We start from the raw sequence: 22,934 nt of genomic DNA, 5'->3' as shown, positions 1-22,934 counted from the left end.
AAACAGGCACACTCAAAGAAGACTGTTTGACATTATAAGCTAAAATACTAAGTCCTTTGTCAGATGTAGACAATCTCTCTCTCTCTCTCTCTCTCTCTCTCTCTCTCTCTCTCTCGTCTCTCTCTCTCTCTCTCTCTCCCCCCTCCATCTACACACTATGGCCCAATGTCTCCACTGTTTAAAAATACACACATTTAGACTGTATCTCTTAATACATGGTGTTCTGCATTTATTGTAGCACCAAAAAAAAAGAAAAACAGAGAGAGAGAGAGAGAGAGGAGAGGAGAGGAGAGAGAGAGAGGAGAGAGAGAGAGGGGGGGGGGGGGGGAGGCGGGGAGAGGGGGGAGAGGGGGGAGAGGGGGGAGAGGGGGGAGAGGGGGGAGAGGGGGGAGAGGGGGGGAGGAGGGGGCAGAGGGGGCAGAGGGGGCAGAGGGGGGCAGAGGGGGCAGAGGGGGCAGAGGGGGAGAGGGGAGGAGAGGGGGGAGAGGGGGGAGAGGGGGGAGAGGGGGAGAGGGGGAGAGGAAGGGGGGAGAGGGGGGAGAGGGGGGAGAGGGGGGGAAGGGGGAGAGGGGGGAGAGGGGGGGAGAGGGGGGGAGAGGGGGGAGAGGGGGAGAGGGGGGGAGGAGGGGGGAGAGGGGGGGAGAGGGGGGAGAGGGGGGAGAGGGGGGAGAGGGGGGGAGAGGGGGGAGAGGGGGGAGAGGGGGGGAGAGGGGGGAGAGGGGGAGGGGGGAGAGGGGGGAGAGGGGGGAGAGGGGGGAGAGGGGGGGAGAGGGGGGGAGAGGGGGGAGAGGGGGAGAGGGGGAGAGGGGGGAGAGGGGGGAGAGGGGGGAGAGGGGGGAGAGGGGGGAGGAGGGGGAGAGGGGGAGAAGATGAAATGGAAAAACTTATTTGTGTGCTGGTTCACAGCCACCATAAGAGGCTCATACCAATTGATAAGACACAATGATTTAACAGGATATTTAAGGTACCTAGATTAAAAGACAGCCAAGTCCATTTCTTTTGAACATGGACTTCCAAGCAGCATTAAAGCTTCCATAAAATGTGTACATGTTGTTAAGTAAAACGCAATAATATCCTTCAAAATCAATGACGAGTCTATTTAAAAATAATGCCAAAATTGCATTTCAATGCAAAACACCCAGCTTCAGAGACGATCGCTTCAAAAACTAGCCAACTAACTGTAAAGCTCTTACAAGTCCGTTATATAGGAGACCATGTTCATATAAGCAGACACCTGACTGCACATGAGCATGGAAGACATTGTTGTTCGGAAGTGGATTTTCTTTAGTTTTGAGTCTAAATATCCTGATATCTGTGACCTGATTTTATATAGGCTTCCCTGCAAACTGGGGGGGGGGGGGGGGGGGGGCGCAGGCGATAGTGTATAGAACACTTGTGAGATCCATTATTGAGTACTGCTAGAGTGTTTGGGATCCACATCAGATCAGGATGGATTAAAGGAAGACATCAAAGCAATTCAAAAGCGTGTCGGTAGATTTGTTACCAGTAGGTTCGATCAACATGAAAGTATTGCAGAGATACTTCGTGAACCCACATGGTAATCCCCGGAGGAAAGCTGGCATTCTTTTCCCGAAACACTACTGAGAGAACTTGGAGAATCAGCATCTGCAGAAAAATTCTACTGCCACCAACATAGCATCACATATGGACTGCACAGACAAGGTAAAAGAAATTAGGACTCGTATGGTAGCATATGAACAGTCATTTTCCCCTCACTCTGTTTGCAAGTGGAACAGGAAAGAAAATGACTAACATTCGTACAAGTTACCCTCTGTCAGGTACCATTAGGTGGCCTGCAGAGTATGTATGTAGATGCAGAAAAGAGGAGGTTGCAAGGTATTATGTTATTTCTTTCTCAGTACAGGAAATTTTAATGACCAACATAATTTTTTTAATTGTCGTTTCTTCTAAAAATACCACACAATGCCTGCTCCTAGCAGCTGACTATCTGAGCAATTTACACAGAAGTCTGGCACTGAACATAATGTCCTGGCTTTGAAGGTGTCTTTCCTGTGGTGTTACCACACCATTGGCATTTGTAGCACCACATTAGATTGGGTACCTAAAGTTTTACTTTTAGTATAATAAATAAAACCTTGACGAGTTCTAGGATAGCCAACTGAATGTTACGTTGAAGGCAACAGTTCTCTACAGTTCACCATTCACTTACATCGTCAAATTCCTCTCTTCTGTTATGCTTCCGATTCCCCACTACTTTTTCAGTTCAGCAGTGTCAATGTCCATAACGTCCCTACAACTTACAAGGCCTTATGGTTTTTGAGGGTATCGTGTTTTTCTACTCCACAACAAAGACAATCTGACAAGATTGTGCCTTTCAACAATGATCAAAGTTCAATTTCCTGGTGCAGTTCCAGAGGGTTTTGGTGACTGCTAATGACCCATCCATAGCGTGGAGATATTTCTTTCGTCTTAGTTGGGGTCCACATGCATTCCCACAAACAGCTGGGATTCTGTACAGTTCACCCAGATAGAGAGCACTGACTGCCTATGTATGTGTTATAAAACTACGGTGTGGCAGGTTCACCTGAGGTTACCACTAACGACCATTTCGCCTCAATGGTCATCCATCCCATCAGCGCACACATCTATGAGGTCTTTTCTTCTTCTTCTTTTTCTTTTCTGTTTTTTTAGAGAGAGGGAGGGCATCGTGTTTGAATTGTCATAGCCATGTAGTGTACCAATCAAGTAAACCTGGCACAAATAATGCTGGGCAAGCCAGTAATCAACAGACTGCACAAAGAGTGGCCTAGTTGGTTGGTTTAAAACAGTGAGGAAGGAACCAAACTATGAGGTCATCGGTCCACTGTTCCAAAAGAAACAATGCCACAAGGGTGAGAGTAAGACAATGAGACAACACCAAACAGAATGAAAGGAAAAATGACAACGACTGAAGGTCAACACACACTTAAATGGACAAAAGGGGACAAGAAAACCACAAAGACACAAAAAAACAGGTAGAAGATCTTAAATCAAGAAAGCACGTTACCATGGCTGGCTGACCATGAGGATAAAAAGGAAAAGCCAGCCACTCTGCAACACATTAAAACCCCCACCCTGAAAGCACGAGAGTGGAGGACACAGGGATGAAGGACATGTGCTATAACTTGGAGCAAATGATAAAACACACCCTCACGAATAAAATGTAAAACTAAATCTGCTGTTGAGGCATTATTGCCCAACACTGAAGGTAGGGTGCTGGGAAGGTTAAAAGTCCGCTGCAGAGTGGCGGAAAGTGAGCAGTCTGGCAAGAGATGGACGACTGTCATTCGTGAGCCACAGTGACACTGAGGTGGGTCATCACGATGGAGGAGGTAACCGTGAGACAGCCACATATGGCCAATGCGGAGCCGACAGAGAAACACAGAGTCCCTGTGAGAGGCATGCACGGAGGTCTTCCACACATTCGTAGTTTCCTTAAGGGCACGCTGCTTGCTGTGCGTACTGAGGTTATGCCATTCTGTCTCCCAAAGCCACAAAACCTTGCGGCGTAATACTGAACTCAGGTCAGTTTCAGAGAAGCCGATCTCCATAAGCGGTTTCTGCATAGCCCGTTTCGCCAACCTATCGGCAAATTCATTGCATGGGGTCCGGACAAACACCACTGAATGACTGGAGCATTCCAGGGCATAGATGGACTCCTGGATGGTCGCTACCAAAGGATGATGAGGGTAGCACTGGTCAATAGCTTGTAGGCTGCTCAAGTAGTCAGCACACAGGATAAATGACTCACTTGGGCACGAGTGGATGTGCTCAAGAGCACGAGATATGGCCGCCAGCTCTGCAGTGAAAACACTGCCGCCATCTTGCAAGGAATGCTGCTCTATATGTCCTCCGTGACCATAGGCAAAGCCAACATGACCATTAGCCATCGAGCCATCAGTGTAAACCACTTCGTGGCCCCGGTACGCGACGAGAATCGAAGCCGCAACCTAGATGTACACGACTGAGGTGTTCGTGAATGAACCTCAAGTGTAGGTGGTGAAGGCAACAACTGCAGTTCAGACAGAAGGGTTTGAACACGAACTGCAATTGTAAGCACTGACCTGGGCTGCCGATGCAGGAGATGAACCGCCACGGGTGGGAAAAGGGAGACCGAAATTCAGATGGGCAAGAGAACTACGAACGTATGCAACGTAACTGGAGAGCAACTGTGCACGCCTAACCTGCAATGGAGGGACTCCGGCCTCCACCAGGACACTATTCACCGGACTCGTCCTAAAAGCATCTGTCACTAGGCAAACGACACAGTGGTGCACTGGGTCGAGCAAACGCAATGCTGAGGGTGCAGCCGAACCATAAACCAGACTCCCATACTCAAGGCGGGATCGAACAAGGGCTCTGTAGAGCTGCAGTAGCATACAGCGATCTGCACCCCAATTGGTGTTGCTCAGGCAGCGAAGGGCATTGAGGTGCTGCCAGCATTTCTGCTTAAGGTGACTGAGGTGAGAAAGCCAAGTCAATCGGGCGTCAAAAACCAGTTCTAAGAATCGATATGTCTCCACTACTGTGAGTGGATCGACATTAAGGTAAAGTTCTGGTTCCAGATGAACAATACAACACCAACAGAAGTGCATTATACACGACTTTGTGGCCGAAAACTGGAAACCGTGGGCTAGAGTCCATGACTGCACGTTGTGGATGGCCCCTGTAGGCACCACTCAGCAACGTCAATACTGGTGGAGCAGTATGAAATTCAGAAGTCGTCTGCATACAGAGACAGTGGGACGGATGGCCCTACAGCTGCTGCTACACCATTAATGGCCACTAAAAATAGAGATACACTCAATACGGAGCCCTGCGGGACCCCTCTCTCCTGGAAATGGGGCGAACTATGGGAGGCATCAACCTGGACACGGAAAGTATGAAGTGACAGGAAATTTTGGATAAAAAACAGCAGTGGGCCTCTGAGACCACACTTGTAAAATGTGGCAAGGATATGATGTTGCCAGGTGGTGTCATATGCTTTTTGTAAATCAAACAAGACGGCACCTAGGTGTTGGCATCCTGTTCGGATGGCAGACTCTAGGGACACAAGATTATCAGTGGTAGAGCAACCCTGGCGGAAGCTGCCCTGGCATGGAGTCAGTAGACCACGTGACTCCAGGAGCCATCACAACCACAGACACACCATACACTCCAGAGGCTTACAAAGAACATTGGTGAGGCTGATGGTCCGATAGCTATCCACTTCAAGTGGGTTTTTACCGAGTTTAAGCATCGGAATGATGGTGCGCTCCCACCACTGGGATGGAAAGACGAGACACACCAGATCCGGTTGAAGATGACAAGGAGATGTCGCTTGCAGTCAGATGAGAGATGTTTAATCATCTGACCATGGATCTGATCTGGCCCAGGAGCTGTGTCAGGGCAATGTGCAAGGGCACTGAGGAGCTCCCACTATGTAAATGGGGCGTTATAGGGTTCACTGTGGCATGTAGCGAACGCGAGAGCTTTCCTTTCCATCCACCGATTAAGGGTGCAAAAGGTGGGGGGAAGTTTGATCACCGAAGCAGAGCCTCAAGCATAGTGCTCAGCAATCGCGTTAGCACCGGTTGACAACACGCCATTGATGTTAATGCCAGGGACACCTGTTGGGGTCTGGTACAAAAAAGACGTCTGATCTTCGTCCAGACTTGGGAAAGTGACGTACGGCATCCAATGCACGAGACTTATCTCTCCCAACACTCCTCCATCCGTAATTTGATAATCTGGCGAACGCCGACAAGGAGCCACTTAAAGGCTATGAGGTGATCCAGGGAAGGGTGCCACTTATGCTGCTGTAGAGCTCGCTGATGCTCCTTAATTGCCTCAGTGACTTCTGGCAACCACCAAGGGGGCACCTAAAAGAGCGAGGGATTGCGTTTTCCTCTGCATTAACGACTGTTGTAGCCACCTGCTCAACCATCACACCCATGTTACCCTGTGGGGGAGAGTCAATGGTGCCCACAGAGGTGAAAGTTTCCCAGCCCACCTTGTTTAAAAACCCATCTGGGTAAGCGACCGTTGGCCTTATGCCAGGACAGTGACAGGAAGATGGGGAAGTGGTCACAACTGCACAGGTCGTCATGTGCTCTCCAGTGGATAGATGGGAGACGTCCTGGGCTGCAAATGGATAAATCAATGGCTGAGTAACTACCATGAGCCACAATGAAATGTGTGGTGGCCCCAGTATTTACGAGGAAGAGGTTGAACTGAGACAGTAAAGTTTCGACATCACTGCCTCGGCCACTTAGCACGGTGCCACCCCACAAGGGGTTATGGGTGTTAAAATATCCAAAAAGTAGGAAAGGTTTAGGGAGTTGATTAATCAGTGCAGCTAATATATTCAGGGGTATTGCACCATCTGGAGGGAGATATACATTGCAGACAGTTATTTCCTGTGTCGCTCTTATGCTGACGGCCACAGCTTCAAGAGGGATTTGAAGGGGCACTGTTGCACTACAGACTGAGTTTAGGACATAAATGCAAACTCCAGTTGACACACTATTATAGTTGCTACGGTTCCTGTAATATCCCTTATAGCCGTGGAGGGATGGGGTCCGCACTGCCGGGAACCAGGTTTCCTGGAGTGCAATGCAGATAGCAGGTGTCAAGCTTAACAGTTGCCGTAGCACAGCCAGGCGGTAGAAAAAGTCACCGTGATTCCACTGAAGGATGACATCATGAGACTGGGAAATCAGTACCCAGAACAATCACCTCTGGCTGTAATAACGGCCTTGATATGCCTGGGCATTAAGTCAAACAGAGCTTGGATGGCATGTACAGGTACAGCTGCCAATGCAGCTTCAACACAATACCACAGTTCATCAAGAGTAGTGACTGGTGTATTGTGACGAGCCAGTTGCTTGGCCACCATTGACCAGACGTTTTCAATTGGTGAGAGATCTGGAGAATGTGCTGGCCAGGGCAGCAGTCGAACATTTTCTGTATCCAGAAAGGCCTGTACAGGACCTGCAACATGCGGTCGTGCATTATCCTGCTGAAATGTAGGGTTTCGCAGGGATCGAATGAAGGGTAGAGCCACGGGTCGTAACACATCTGGAAAATGTAACATCCACTGTTCAAAGTGCCATCAATGCGAACAAGAGGTGACCGAGATGTGTAACCAATGGCACCCCATGCCATCATGCCGGGTGATACGCCAGTATGGCGATGATGAATACACGCTTCAAATGTGCTTTCACAGTGATGTCGCCAAACACGGATGCGACCATCATGATGCTGTAAACAGAACCTGGATTCATCCGAAAAAATGATGTTCTGCGATTCGTGCACCTAGGTTTGTCGTTGAGTACACAATCTCAGGCGCTCCAGTCTGTGATGCAGCGTCAAGGGTAACCGCAGTCATGGTCTCCGAGCTGATAGTCCATGCTGCTGCAAATGTCATCGAACTGTTCATGCAGATGGTTGTTGTCTTGCAAACGTCCCCATCTGTTGACTCAGGGATCGAGTCATGACTGCATGATCCGTTACTGCCATGCGGATAAGATGCCTGTCATCTCGACTGCTAGTGATAGGAGGCCACTGGGATCCAGCACGGCATTCCGTATTACACTCCTGAACCCACCGATTCCATATTCTGCTAACAGTCATTGGATCTCGACCAACGCGAGCAGCAATGTAGTAATACGATAAACTGCAAGCGCGATAGGCTACAATCCGACCTTTATCAAAGTCGGAAACGTGATGGTACGCATTTCTCCTCCTTACACGAGGCATCACAACGTTTCACCAGGCAACGCCGGTCTACTGCTGTTTGTGTATGAGAAATTGGTTGGAAACTTTCCTCATGTCAGCACATTGTAGGTGTCACCACCGGCGCCAACCTTGTGTGAATGTTCTGAAAAGCTAATCATTTGCATATCACAGCATCTTTTTCCTGTCAGTGAAATTTCGCGTCTGTAGCACGTCATCTTCGTGGTGTAGCAATTTTTATGGCCACTAGGGTAGGTCCTTAGCAGATGCGAGCATCTCCACCTCATCCCCAGATGCAGACCTTGTAGGTAGCGGTGGTGTGGGTGCCACCACAATTTCCTTGGTCATAGAGGTCTTCTTTTTGGACTTTTCTCTCTGCACCTTGGGTTTCTCTGGCTGGGAGGGTTTCACTAATTCAGTCTCCGGGACTGAGGATGGTTGTGAAACCCTACAGCCAGCTACTCTTGGGCACTTCGGCCACTGGTGGCATCATCTTTCCCACTAGCAGAAAGCTGGGAAGGGAGTGACCCAAGGGATCCCTTCCTTGCCAGAGGAGCCAAAGACGACTTACACTTCTCCAGCTGAGAAGTGGGGACTGGTGTCCCCGATGGTTGGTGGGGCAGTGCTCCCGAGGTAGGCGATGCGGGAGCAACAGGAGGGAATTGCCCCCACCCCCCCACCCCCACCATCAAGGGGGCAGGTGTAGCCTTCTGGCTCCAAGAGTCGAGTGGAATTCGTGGAACTGATGGAGCTACAACTGTTCTAATAGCGGCAGCGTGTGAGGTGGTCATAGCCACAGGATGTAGGCGCCCATATTTTCTCTTAGCCTCAGTCTAGGTCAGTCAGTCCAGGGTCTTGTATTCCATAATTTTCCTCTCTTTCTGTAAAATCCTGCAGTCTGGCGAGCAAGGTGAATGATGCTCACCCCAGTTGACACAGATGGGAGGCTGGGCACATGGAGTATTGGGATGTGATGGACGTTCATAATCTCAACATGTGACGTTGGAAGTAGAGCGGGAAGACATATGGCCAAACTTCCAGCACTTAAAGCACCACATCAGGGCAGGGATATAGGGCTTTACATCACAGCAGTAGACAATCACCTTGACATTCTCAGGCAATGTACCACCCTCGAAGGCCAAGATGAAGGCACCGGTGGCAACCTGATAATCCCTCAGACCCCGGAGGACATGCCAGACGAAATGTACACCTTGCTGCTCTAAATTGGAGCACAGCTCATCATCAGACAGTAAAAGGAGGTCTTTGTGGAATATAGTACCCTGGACCATATTTAAGCTCTTATGTAGCGTGATGGTAACAGAAACATCCCCCAACTTTTTACAAGTGAGTAAAGCCCATGACTGGGCAGAGGATGCTATTTTTATGAAGACTGACCCAGAACGCATTTTGGACAAGCCCTCCACCTCCCTAAACTTGTCCTGTAAATGCTCTACAAAAAAACTGTGACTTCATCGAAACAAAGGAGTCCCCGTCAGCTCTCATACATACGAGGTACCGGGGTGAATAAGGTTCGCTGCCATCCTTAGCCTGGCGTTCCCCCATGGTGTGGCCTGGGAGGGGAACGCTTTAGGGTCATAATTTCTTGCATTGTACTGAGACGTGGAACTCTTAGAGACTGCTGGTGGCTGATCACCGCCAAATGATGACGTGGTACGCTTCATCGCGCATCTGCCCTGATGCCACACACTCTGACCAGGGAGCCTCCCCACGGGCGCCACCCAGCCACAGCAAAGGCCACCTGGCACGATGGCCATTGCCGGGAGTCCTGATGCCCCAGGGTGACAGGCATATCCTTGGCATATGTTGGGATTTAACAGCGCAGGCATCAGCAGAGCCATCTCCGTTTTGTCAGGGGGCTACAACCAACGGGGTACATGGTGGCCCCCCCCCACAACGGACTGGCTGCCATGCTGGATATGAGGTGCAAAGAAGTCCATGGTCATCGTTGGTGCAGAAAGCGACACTGCACAATGCATGGTGGAAAACACATCCAGGAAGGTTCCTTGCCCAAGAGATGGAGGATGAGCTGGACTGCAATGTGACGACGAGAAAGTGGGCTAAAGATCTCTATAGACAATGGACAGGATAAACCGCGTAAGGCGCCCTTCCCCAATTGGCTCACTCTTTGGGAAAGTTTTGAAAAATGGAGGTCAAACCCTACAGGGGACCACCCCATAAAGGCCGAAACATATGAAACTCCTTTTCGTCACCTCTTAGGACACGCAGGAATACCTCGGGCCTATTGTAATCCCTGGACCCGCAGGGGGGAGTGTGTGTAGTGATCGGCCGCATACGGTAGGTCGATTAGAGTGCTAACTACCACTAGTAGCTGTTGTAACGTTCATACTGTAAGCAAAGACACATTTTTATCATAGCAGTTCATCAACACATTTCTTTATTCGTTTGAATTTTGTAAATGATGGAATGACGACAGAATAAGAGAGATAAAAATTGGAAGTGTAAAACTATGTGAAATAGTGTGATTTACATTTAATATTTAAAAATTACGTTCAAATCCTCTGCTTGTAACTTCTTGTTATGCATATTAGAGTGCACAGGTAAATGTGGCTGTCAGCAACAAATAAGACAAAGTAGATGAGTGTAGGCTTTCACAGGACACGAACGGAGGAAACTGGAGGACACTTCAGATTTGCATGTTCAAGATGATACATGTAAATAAAGTACAGCTATTAAGAAATGGAAAATGAGACTACAATCATAAAATATGGATTTATGTGAGGATTAATGGTGTGAGTGGTCACGAAAACAAATCTGTTATACAATAGAGAGACTTTCATTGACAAAGAAACCATGTGATCACAAGGTGTGTAAAGATTCACTACTAAAGTGCACTGCTACAAATTAACATTATATGCAGCAAGACAATTTTCTAATACTCTTAATATGCTCCTTGTTATTATTATGTATAAAAGATTAACTCCAGCAGCTTACTCATGCAGAAATAATATATGAAAAGGAAGATTTGTTACATATATTAAGACAGAATACAAGTTCAAAAACATTGAGGCAAGTAGTTTTTGTAGTGATCAGCAAACAGAGAAGTGTATCTGTGAATTATATAGATACCCACAAGGAAATTTTAAACTATTTATGAGGAATCTGGATTCCTTACTGTGCTATCTGTCAGGCAGCAGCAAGCAGTTAATGGTCTGTGGTGACTTCAATGCACATTTTCTAAAGGATCCTGATAGGAAAAATAGGAAACCTTATTTGGATCACACAATTTGATTCCAGTAATTAATTTTCCAACACAGATGGATAAAGACTGTAGGACCCTAATTGGTTTTAAAGCTCAAAGCCAGAAAAATACCGTTTACCCAGTAACAAATGCTCTCTCTGAACATGATGCACTGTTTGTTAGGATAAATTACCTAGTGCCTTACAGTATGGATACACTTAAGCGGAAATCAGAATAATTAATGCCTCCACAACAGATGTTTTTAAGAACAGCTTACAAGAGATAACCCGAGATGAAATTTATGCTGAACCAAATGCTAAATTAAATTTTATCTATTCCATGATAAATTCATTTAATTATTTGAAAATACCTTTCCATATATGCTAATTAGAAAGAATATTAAATGGCCATATGAAAACCATGGATCACTACAGCGATTAAAATCTCATCTTCAAGGAAAAGGAAAATGTACCTATTAGCAAGAACAAGTATTGATCCAGCTGTAGTTGCACAAAACAAAACTACTCAAAATTACTAAGAAAAATTATTAAAAATTCAAGAAACCTTCACATCACGTCAGAAATCAGTAATTCTGACAACAGACTTGGGGCTTTATGGAATGCAGTGAAACGAGAGACAGGACAACGAGGCACAGGATATCACCACTACTGAACTGAATGGCAGTGATGTAATGATGAGTCACAGGTAGTAAGTACATTTAATAATTGGTAGAAAGTATAGGACTAAACAGTTAAAGAGGAAAATCACAGCAGTGTGTTGAAACTCTCATAAAATTCAATCATATGAATGTATTACCAACTTCTCCTTCTGAAATTCAGAAAATTATCCATACTCTCGAAAATAAAAGCTCATCTGGTTTAGATAGTGTTCCCAATACAATACTATAAAGTTTTGTTCCAATATAAAAAGCATGGTCTTATCTGAAATATGTGATGTATCACTAACCTAACTCCTTTTTCCAAAGTGACTGAAATATTCTGTTGTCAAACCTCTCTTTAAGAAAGGTGATAAAAAGAGATGTCAGTTCAATAACTACTGACCAGCTTCACTGGTGACACTGTTTTCCAAAATGTTTGAGAAAGTGATGTATTCTAGAATATTCTCACCTTAGCAGCACTGATATCCTCAACGAACCACAGTTTGGGTTTCAGAAGAGTTGCTCTACTGAGAATGCCATTTACATATTCACTTGCCAAATTTTACGAGCACTAAATAATAAAATAGCACCGTCTGGTATTTTCTGAAACTTATCTAAGGCATCTGACTATGTGAATCACAGCATTCTCTTAGATAAATTGAAGTTTGGTGGGATTGAGGGTATAACCAACCAATCAATGCCATAGCTAAACAAAAGACTGCAGAATGTTGTACTTAGTAAGTCTAGCAATATATTCCAGGGATTTAATTTTGGAACTCTTAAAACAGCTTAGATCAGCTGCATTTGCACTTAGAATCATTGTAAACCTTGGGGAGACAAATCAGTAAGGTGACATATTTTGCATACTTTAATTCAATAATGTCATATGGAATAATGTTCTGGGGTAACTCATCTTTCTTTTGTAAGTCTTCGTTGCTCAAAAATGTGGGGCCAGAATATTATGTAATGTTCACTCATGATCATCTTGAAGACATTTGTTTAACTCTAGCAATACCAACACATTTTTCCCGACAGTTGCCCTAAAAAAATTTTTTTAAACAGAAATATTCATTATTTGTTCTTTACTTGCAACAACAACATACTTTTTAAATACATACTAATATGTAAGTATGGTCCAGAACCTGAAAATATCTTTTACCAAACTCTTAGTAATATCAATGCACTTTCAGTAATGTGGGCTATCAATGAGTGCTACCTTAAGCCCGCCATAAAAATAATTTAAGAAATGGAAATTTCATCAAGATTTTTATTTACAACATACTACTTAAATAGTTACTGATTTGCAAGTATGGTCCGAAACCCGAAAATATTTAGTATGTCATTCACTGGGAAAGTGACATCTAATCCTAAGATTTAAATTTTTGGGGTAAGTTTAACTGAAAATTTTAAAGCATTTACAGAATCTGATAGAAGAATTCATTAAAAATCAATAAATATTTATTTTTTAATCTTAAAATATAAAGTAACTGACTAGATTACGATATTTTTATAAGGTGGACATTCCACCAGGACATGAGCAAATGTTTGCAAGGGAATGTTAGATACTGCCTACGTGTAAATTAAGAGGGATTTGGAAAAAAAGAGAAGCAGCTGTATGAATATCATGAGCTTAGATGGAGAACCAGTACCAAGCAAACGGGGGGAAAGCAGAAATGTGGAATAAATATATAGATGAGCTATACAAGGGAAATTAAGCTGAAGGCAATATAATAGAAAGGGGAAAAGGAAGTAGATGAAGATGAGATGGGAGCTATGATACTGCAAGAGTAATTTGACCTAGGACCAAAAGATCTATGCCAAAACAAGGCCCCTGAGGTAGATTTTTATCAGTAACATCTGCTGATGTCCTTTTGAGAACCAGTCATGACAAAACTACGCACCCTGGTGTGCAAAATATATGAGACAACAGGCAAAATACCTTCAGACTTCAAGAAGAATAACTAATTCCAATTCCAAAGGATGCAGTTGCTGACAGGTGTGAATATTACCAAAATATGAGTATAGTAATTCACGGTTGCAAAATACTGAAATTATTTACAGAAGGGAAAAACTGGTAGAAGCCAACATCAGGAAAGATTAATAGCAATTATAAGGGTTGAAGGGCATGAAAGGGAAGAAGTGATTGAGAAGGGAAAGAGACAGGGCTCTAGCCTATCCTTGGTGTTATTCAACTGGTACAATGAGCAAGCAGTGAAGGAAACCAAAGAAAAACTTAGAAATAGTGTTTACGGGTAATTATGCACAGGGCTCAAGTTTATGTCACACATTGTCCGTTTTGCTATCAAGATATAATTCCACTGTTTATGCCCTGGTTCCTTCTATCTTTAAATTTATATTTATCAACATTTACTTAGCAAATATTTGGTTACATATCCAGTTACTTTCTGAGCTAATATTTCCCACCATTTCAAAATGGTAAGGATCTGTAACAAGAGTTATGCTATCTTGGTTGATTAAATTGCCTTCCCAGTCTCTCATACACACTCCACATTCACTTCACTTACACTGGGACGTCCGCTTCTCTTTTCTGCGCACAAGCAATCCATCCTAATGAATTTGTTGTGCCAGTGCTAAATGGCCTTCCTTGTTGGTGGCTTCTTACCATACTTGGTTCTAAGCATCCATTGAACAGCTGTAGCACACTCGTTTTTGTCAAACTCCAACACACAGAAAGCTCGCCACATTTGTGACTAGTCCTGACTATTGGCAAATTACCAATCTACGCTGTGATGGTATACATGGAAAAAAACTTGCAGGGTTTCTCTTCAAGACGACATGTATGATATCTGTACCATGTTTGGTTCTTATGCAATAAATAACTGAAAGTGTTCCCGAACTTTATGTACACCCTGTATTAAAACTACACAGTTTTTCTCCATTACATTATCTCACATTATAATACATTTCACCATATAAATGCAACCTTGCATGGGTTTGCAATACTAGCATTGACAACTGCTATAGCCAATTTTCTGATCACCTCCTAGTAATTAACAGTAAACCTCAGTGAAGATTCTTTAAAGAATCTAACACTCATGTATAAAACAGCTTCAAACTGTATGATTACTCTACAACCGAGTTAATGTGTTAAATATATTTGACATTAAACATGTAAGTGAGAAAAGTTTAGGAAAGGTTTGAAATAACGTGTAAAGTTTGTTGGAAGTTGCTAAGTGCTCTCATCTCAAATTCTGGGTGAATATAGCCTGGACAACTTGCAGGCCCTGAGTTACGCTGCCTCAAGATACGTACATCATTTCTAACTATAAGACTTTTATTCCTGTGCCCGACTTTTAACATAAGATTTATACCTCTTAATGAGTAAATTATGACAGAATTTTAATGTTTTAAATTTGGCCAATAATTAAATGAAATACTGAAAGTCAATCTGTAACTGGAATCATGAACCATATGCCAAACAGTGGGTTAGAAGTTTAGTAACATAGTTTACACAACAAAAGTAAGACTATGAATACATCTCAATACTGTTTCAAATTGCATCATACATGTATTCAATTTCAAGGCAATTTATACTTTTCATTATCACTGAAAACTCATTAATAAACCCAAGACAATTTACTGTTCTTAATATTACTGTATTTCATACACCACTGGCAGTCTTCTGTAGTGTTTGGAAAGGAATTAACAGTAAAATATTATATTTTCAAAGGAGACAGATGCATTTTGCACATATTGTCAAAATGACCAACTACTAGCAGCGGGACAACAATCATCCCTACACATAATACTAAGTGTCATTAAAAAAAGTAATGGGAATTTTTTTTTATTTCGTGGGCTTCATACATCTGATCTTCAATTTCTTTCCTTTTTTTTCTCTTGTTGATTCACATGTTCCTGATATATGTTTGGGATTTTCAGCTGTTTTGAATATTTATTTTATTGTTCACAGTTGAAAAGGTTATACGTGTTTTCAGAGTCCCTGGAAAATATTTTACTTTCGAAAAAGATTGATCAAAGAATTTACACATAATTTTAAACAATGGAAACTCCAGGCAGGAATATCCAACATAGGAAAAGATAGACTGCTACTTACTGTAAGTTGCAGACAGGCACAATTAAAAGATGCTTACAAATATGCTTTCAGCAACAGCCTTCATTGCAAAAAGAGACACACACTCCATTCATTCACACAAGCAAGCACACCTCATGAACTATTGACTGCCAACTCCGGCAGCTGGGGTCAGACCTAAGATGCTGGAGTTGGTGGTCATGTGTGCGTGAGGCGTGCTTGCTTGCGTAAATGAATGGTGTGTGTTTCTATTTTTCCAATGATGGCCATTGCTAAAAGCTTATTTGAGTCTTTTAACTGTGCCTGTCTCCAATTTAGTGTGTTATCTTTACAGTAAGTAGCAATCTATGTTTTCCCCACATTGTTGCACTAAATTTTGCTTGAAAAATTGAATAAAGTGTAGCACAACATTTGAAATACTGACTGTGGCTTTTGGCAACTCTACTATAAGTAAGACAAGAATTTATGAGGGGTATGAACATTCCAAAGAGGGTTGAGAAGACAAAGACAGTAACCGTTCTGGATTACTGATAAAGTGGAAGTAGTAAAGAAAATGGCTCTGGAAAACCAGCAAATTACCATCAGAGATGTTGCTGATGATGTCGGCATATCCTTTGGCTCATGCCAAGTTTTTTTTTTTTTTCTGGGGGAGGGGGGGGGGGGGTTAGGGGGGGGGGAGATTAAACGTGAACCAGCAGCAAAGTTTGCTCCAAAATCGTGGAATTTTGACCAAAAACATCGCCACCTAGACTTCACTCAGGAATTGCTGAACAAAGTTGACAACAATCCAGAACTTCTAAATAAGATTAAAACAGGTGACAAAACATGCGTATACAGGTATGACACCAACACCAAGGCCCAATCGTCCCAATGGAAACTGCCTGACGAGCCAGGACTTAAAAAAAATTCAACAAATTCGATCACATGCCAAGATATTCTTCTCACTGTTTTCTTCAATGACAATTGGATAGTGCATCAATAGTTCTTGTCTTATGGTTGTACAGTCAATAAGGAACACTACCTGTAAGTTAAGTGCTGTTTGCAAGAAGAAGTCCTTAAAAAAAAAAACTGCCAGAACTGTGGCAAAACTACTCGTGGAAACTGCACCACGATAATGCTCCCTTTCACATCTCAATGCTTGATCATGATTTTTTGGCAAAAGCCAAAAACGTTATGTTGCCTCAGCCACCATACTCACCAAACATGGCCAAATGCAACTTCTTCCTATACCTGAGGCTGATGAGAACAATGAGAGAACGTTGTTTTGCCACCACTGATGAGATAAAAACAGAATCACTGAAGGAGCCAAACATCATAATGAAAAGTGAATTTCAGAAGCACTTCCAAGATTGGAAAAAGTGTTGGCGTAAGTGTATCACATCTGAGGGGGGATTACTTTGAAGCGGAAAAGGCTGATGATTATGAATAAACAAAGATTCTTTTACGAAAATAAAAATTTCCATTACTTTTTGATCACAAATCATACATAGGGTAATTATCAACAATATCACAATAACACAGTGTCCAAGAAGAGTGATATCTTGTAATAACAGAGACCAATTCAACTCACTGGTGAAATATTTCGGCGAGAAAGTTGGCAAGTATTTCTGTGAACTTGTCCCCTCCGAAGTTCGCTTTATACACATGGCCTTTCACTGTGTACATTCCTGCACAGCACAATACAACTGTAACATCCATTGTAGCTCCCCCCAGGCGATAAACGAGGCACATCCTGCAGGAGGTATGTAATCATTACTCATAAATTATTTATAAATACAAATTATATAATTACAAACAATGTTATACTAAACAATGATTACTCAATTTCTGGATTAAAAAAAAAACACAAAAAATTAAACCCAGTAATTATTTACAAGAACTGACTAATTTATATATGGGAGTATACAGGTTTGATTCCACATCCTACCAACCAAATTAAGGATTACACAAAATAATAAAGAAGAATACATAAATTTTCTCACATGACATCTGTCCACTAGCTTCTTGAAAGATGCTGTCACCATTAAAACAACATATTTCATTATAACACAGTCCAAGCAGAAACAACTGAATAACACATGCACATATTTCTGTATGTGGTTTCTTTATTTTATCAGATAAAAAGGAAGAAATGTAAAAGTTTAACATTTTGTCAACCCAGAACATTAGGAACAGAACATTAGCTCATGAGGAGATGTGAAGGAAATGGCACTGGAATCAAATTATTATTGCATTTCTTTGAAGTAAGAAGAGGAAATCACACACAAAACCTAAATTAAAATGGCCAGGTGGAGATTTGAACCTCACTCATCTTTAAAGTGAGTTCAGATTTTGGTTTGTTATATCAATCCAATTTGAAAAAATTTAAGAGAATCATCTGATGATTACATTTCAATTATGTCCCTCTTCACAGCTCTCTCTCCCCCTCCCTCTCTCAATAAAAGTCTGAAGTATCCACACTACCCTTGTCTTACTAAATACCTCACAACCATATACACACTGAACAATGGATGCCCATACAGGACATGGGGATTTGCACCTAAATTATATTAGTATTTTTTCACACATCTATGTAGGTTTAAGATCATTATCAGGATCTATAACATCTACCACAGACACTGCAAACACACTTTTTTTTTTTTTTTTTATGGCGCAAAACTGCTATGGTCATTAGCGCCCGGTCCGGGACTTAAGAAATAGTAAAAAACCGAAAATGGAAACCAGCAGCAATGGGAACGAAAATCATAAAATTGGAGAAACTAAAAACAGAAGGAAGGCTTAAAAATCCTCTACAGAAGAGGTTGGTTGTCCCCAAAAAAAGCTTCAAATAACTGAAGTCATTTCACTGGCACTAATAAACGCGAGAAAGCGATTGGCTGAGCGCGTGTCATCTGCTAAAATCGACAATATATCAGGCGACAGTTGTAGACGGGAGCGTAACGGATTAAAATAGGGGCACTCAATTAAAAGGTGTCTTACCGTCCACAGCTGACAGCAGTGGGGACAGAGTGGGGGAGGATCGCCGCTTAAAAGATGTCGATGGCTAAAAAGACAGTGCCCTATCCGGAGTCTAGTTAAAATTACCTCCTCCCGATGACGCGTTCAGGAGGAAGAGGTCCAAGCACAAGGAAGTGCTTTCACGTCCCGCAATTTATTATGGGGAAGTGTCGACCAATGTGCGTGCCATAAAAGAACAACATGACGACATAAAACGCTCCGTAGATCAGCGAAGGGAAGCGATTGAGTTTGCTGGCCGAAGAAGAGAGACTGCAGCCTTGGCTGCTATATCGGCCGCCTCATTTCCACAGATACCAACGTGTCCCGGGAGCCAGAGGAACGCCACCGAGACGCCCCCCAGGTGGAGCAAGCGCAGACAGTCCTGAATCCGGTGGACCAGAGGGTGCACAGGGTAAAGGGCTTGGAGACTGAGGAGAGAGCTGAGAGAATTTGAGCAGATAACGTACTGTATCCGCAGATGGTGGCGGATGTAGTGGACAGCCTGGAGAACAGCATAAAGCTCCGCAGTATAAACCGAACAATGGTCGGGAAGCCGAAAGTGATTTGGGGTGTCACCAACAATATAGGCACTCCCTACACCTAACGATGTTTTCGAGCCATCGGTGTAAATAAATGTGGCTTCCTTCATTTGTGCACATAGAGCAGCAAATGCCCGACGATAAACAAGTGAAGGGGTACCATCCTTGGGAAATCGACAAAGGTCACGAAGCAGGCAGATCCCGGGATGGAGCCAAGGCGGTGCTGTACCCCAAGTTGTCAAGAAGGTTTTCGGAAAGCGGAAGGAAAGAGAATGGAGCAGTTGACGGAAGCGGACTCCCGGTGGTGGTAGTAGGGAGGAGGGGTACCCTACATCAAAGGAGGCGTCGAAAAAGATGTCATGGGCTGGATTAGCAGGCATGGAAGACAGATGGCTAGCATAAAGACTCAGAAGGACTGCTCGCCGATTGGACAGCGGAGGCTCAGCACTCTCAGCATAAAGGCTTTCCACAGGGCTGGTGTAAAAAGCTCCAGACACTAAACGTAATCCACGGTGGTGGATAGAGTCGAGACGCCGAAGAATAGACGGCCGAGCAGAGGAGTAGACTATGCTTCCATAGTCCAATTTTGAACGCACTAAGGTGCGATAGAGGCGGAGAAGGACCACTCGGTCTGCTCCCCAGGAGGTACCATTCAGGACACGGAGGGTGTTGAGGGATCGCAGACAGCGAGCCGAAAGATAGGAAATGTGGGAGGACCAGCACAGTTTTCTGTGAAACATAAGACCCAAGAATTTAGCGACGTCCAAAAACGGAAGGTTGACAGGTCCTAGATGTAAGGAGGGTGGAAGAAACTCCTTACGTCACCAAAAATTAACACAAACGGTCTTACTGGGAGAAAAACGGAAGCCGGTTTCGACGCTCCAAGAGTGGAGGCGATCGAGACATCCTTGAAGACGTCGTTCAAGAAGGCTGGTCTGTTGAGAGCTGTAGTAGATCGCAAAATCGTCCACAAAGAGGGAGCCCGAGACATCAGGAAGGAGACAATCCATAATTGGATTTATGGCAATGGCAAACAGTACAACACTCAGCACGGAGCCCTGGGGTACCCCGTTTTTTTGGTAGAAAGTACGGGAGAGAGTAGTGTTCACCCGCACCCTAAATATGCGCTCTGCCATAAATTCGCGAAGAAAAAGGGGCAGCCGACCTCGAAAGCCCCAAGAGAATAGTGTGCGGAGGATGCCTGTCCTCCAACAGGTATCGTATGCTCTCTCCAGATCAAAAAATATTGCTACTGTTTGGTGTTTCCAGAGAAAATTGTTCATGATGTAAGTGGAGAGAGCAACAAGATGGTCAACTGCAGAACGATGCTTTCGGAATCCGCATTGGGCAGGTGTTAAAAGACTGCGCGATTCCAGCCACCAAGCTAAACGGTAATTCACCATACGCTCCAAAACCTTACAGACACTACTCGTGAGAGAAATGGGGCGATAGCTAGAGGGGAGATGTTTGTCCTTTCCAGGTTTCGGAACAGGAACGACGATAGCTTCTTGCCATCGTCTGGGAAAAGCACTGTCGGTCCAAATTTGATTATAAAGGCGAAGAAGGTAACGCAGACTATGTGTAGATAAATGCAGCAACATTTGGACGTGGATACCATCCGGTCCTGGGGCGGAGGAGCGAGAAGAAGAGAGTGCATGTTGGAGTTCCTGCATGGAGAAAACAGTATTGTAGCTTTCGCGATTTTGAGAGGAGAAAGCAAGATGTTGCACTTCCGCTGCACGTTTCTTCGGGAGAAACGCTGGTGGGTAATTTGAAGAGCTCAAAATCTCAGCAAAGTGCTGACCCAATGAGTTAGAAATTGCGACGGGGTCCACTAATGTATCATGCGCGACAGTGAGCCCAGAGACCGGGGAGAAACTAGGCGCGCCTGAGAACCGTCGAAGCCGACTCCAAACTTCCGAGGAGGGAGTGAAGGTGTTAAATGAGCTAATAAATAATTTCCAGCTTGCCTTCTTGCTATCGCGGATGACAACGGCATCGCGCACGGAACTGCTTATAGCGGATACAGTTGGCCAAAGTAGGATGGTGGCGGAAAACGCGAAGAGCACGTCGCCGCTCACGTATTGCGTCACGGCATGCCTCGTTCCACCAAGGAACTGGGGGGCGCCGGGGCAATTCGGAGGTGCGTGGTATTGAATGTTCCGCAGCTGTAAGAATAACGTCTGTAATATGAGTGACCTCATCGTCGACGCTGGGAAAGTGACGGTCATCGAATGTCGCTAGAGACAAAAAAAGTGTCCAATCGGCTTGGGCAAACTTCCAGCGTCGCGGGCGCATATATGGCAGTTGAGGCTGCAGTCTAAGGACACATGGAAAGTGGTCACTCGAGTGTGTATCATCAAGGGCGAACCATTCAAAGCGCCGAGCTAGCGGAACAGTACCGACCGCAAGGTCCAAATCAGATAAAGTTGTCGTGGAGGCAGATAAAAATGTATGGACCCCAGTGTTGAGGCAAACTAGATCCGCTTGGTGGAAGACGTCTAGCAATAGTGAGCCACGTGGACAAGGATGTGGAGATCCCCAAAGCGGGTGGTGGGCATTGAAGTCCCCAACCAGCAAATAGGGGGGTGGAAGCTGACCAAGAAGATGAAGGAGATCAGCTCGTGCCATTGGTGTGGACGATGGAATGTATACAGTACAAAGAGAGAATGTGTATCCAGAAAGGGAAAGATAGATGGCGACAGCTTGGAAGGAAGTGTTTGAGTGGAGTGGGTGATAATGGAGAATATCATGGAGAAGAATCATGAGTCCTCCATGGGATGGAGTGCCTTCAACGGAGGGGAGATCATATCGGACGGACTGAAAATGAGGGAGAACGAAGTGGTCACGGGGACGCAGCTTTGTTTCCTGAAGACAGAAGATGACCGGCGAGTAGGATCGTAAGAGGATAGACAATTCATCCTGATTGGCTCGAATGCCACGGATATTCCAATGGACAATAGACAGGGTGAACAGAAAATGGAGGAAGGTGACCAAGGTTGCTGTCAACTCAACGAATGCTCAGAGCTTGCGACCGACAGCATGGAATGGCATTCAGCCGAAGGCAGAAGATCCTGATCTATGGGTTGTTCAGGAGCAGCTCCCGCCACCAGCGATCGGCCGGTTGATCGGCCGCCAGCATTGCGCTTCGGCGACACAGAAGACGGCCGAGGGCGATTTCCGCCAGGTGGTGCTGTAGATGGGACACGCCTTGGCGGAGAAGGAGATGAACTTGGTTTCTTTGTAGCCTTCTTGGAAATATGATGTTTAGATGAAGGAGGACCCAATGGTTGTGAAGTTGGGGTACGTAAAAAATCTTCACGAGTATGCTCTTTTTTCGAAGTCTTGGTGTCTGACTTCTGGGCGCGAGATTTAGCAGAACCTGATGAAGGGTGAGCCATAGAGTGGGCAGGCGAAAGTGGTGAGGTTGAACGGGCGATCTTTGCGCTGGCCGATCTGACGACCGTGGAACTAAAGGTGAGGTCGCAAGTCTGCGTGGCCGCCTCCTTTGTTGGCCGAGGAGAAACAAGGACAGTGCTGTATTTTCCTGTCTGAGGCACAGTGGGTCGTCGACTGGCGAATAATTTTCGAGCAGCAAAGGTCGACACCTTTTCCTTCACCCGGATTTCCTGGATGAGCTTTTCGTCCTTAAAAACGGGGCAATCTCGAGAGGAAGCAGCGTGGTCACCCATACAGTTGATGCAGCGAGGGGATGGAGGTGGACAAGCACCC

General features: G+C 44.6%; 1 protein-coding gene across 1 annotated transcript in view; it reads right to left on the bottom strand.

Annotated features, from left to right (window-relative positions):
* LOC126184858 (heat shock 70 kDa protein 14-like) overlaps positions 1 to 22,934 on the bottom strand; it is a 232,727-nt gene that overhangs the window by 63,615 nt on the left and 146,178 nt on the right. The window contains exon 5 of the mRNA XM_049927472.1: positions 17,237 to 17,398. Within this exon, the coding sequence (XP_049783429.1) occupies positions 17,237 to 17,398 (162 nt within the window). The remainder of the gene's footprint in view (positions 1 to 17,236; positions 17,399 to 22,934) is intronic.

This window comes from Schistocerca cancellata, chromosome 4, assembly GCF_023864275.1.
Source record: "Schistocerca cancellata isolate TAMUIC-IGC-003103 chromosome 4, iqSchCanc2.1, whole genome shotgun sequence".
Classification (NCBI taxonomy): Eukaryota; Metazoa; Arthropoda; class Insecta; order Orthoptera; family Acrididae; genus Schistocerca; species Schistocerca cancellata.
This window is presented reverse-complemented; position numbering and strand designations above follow the sequence as displayed.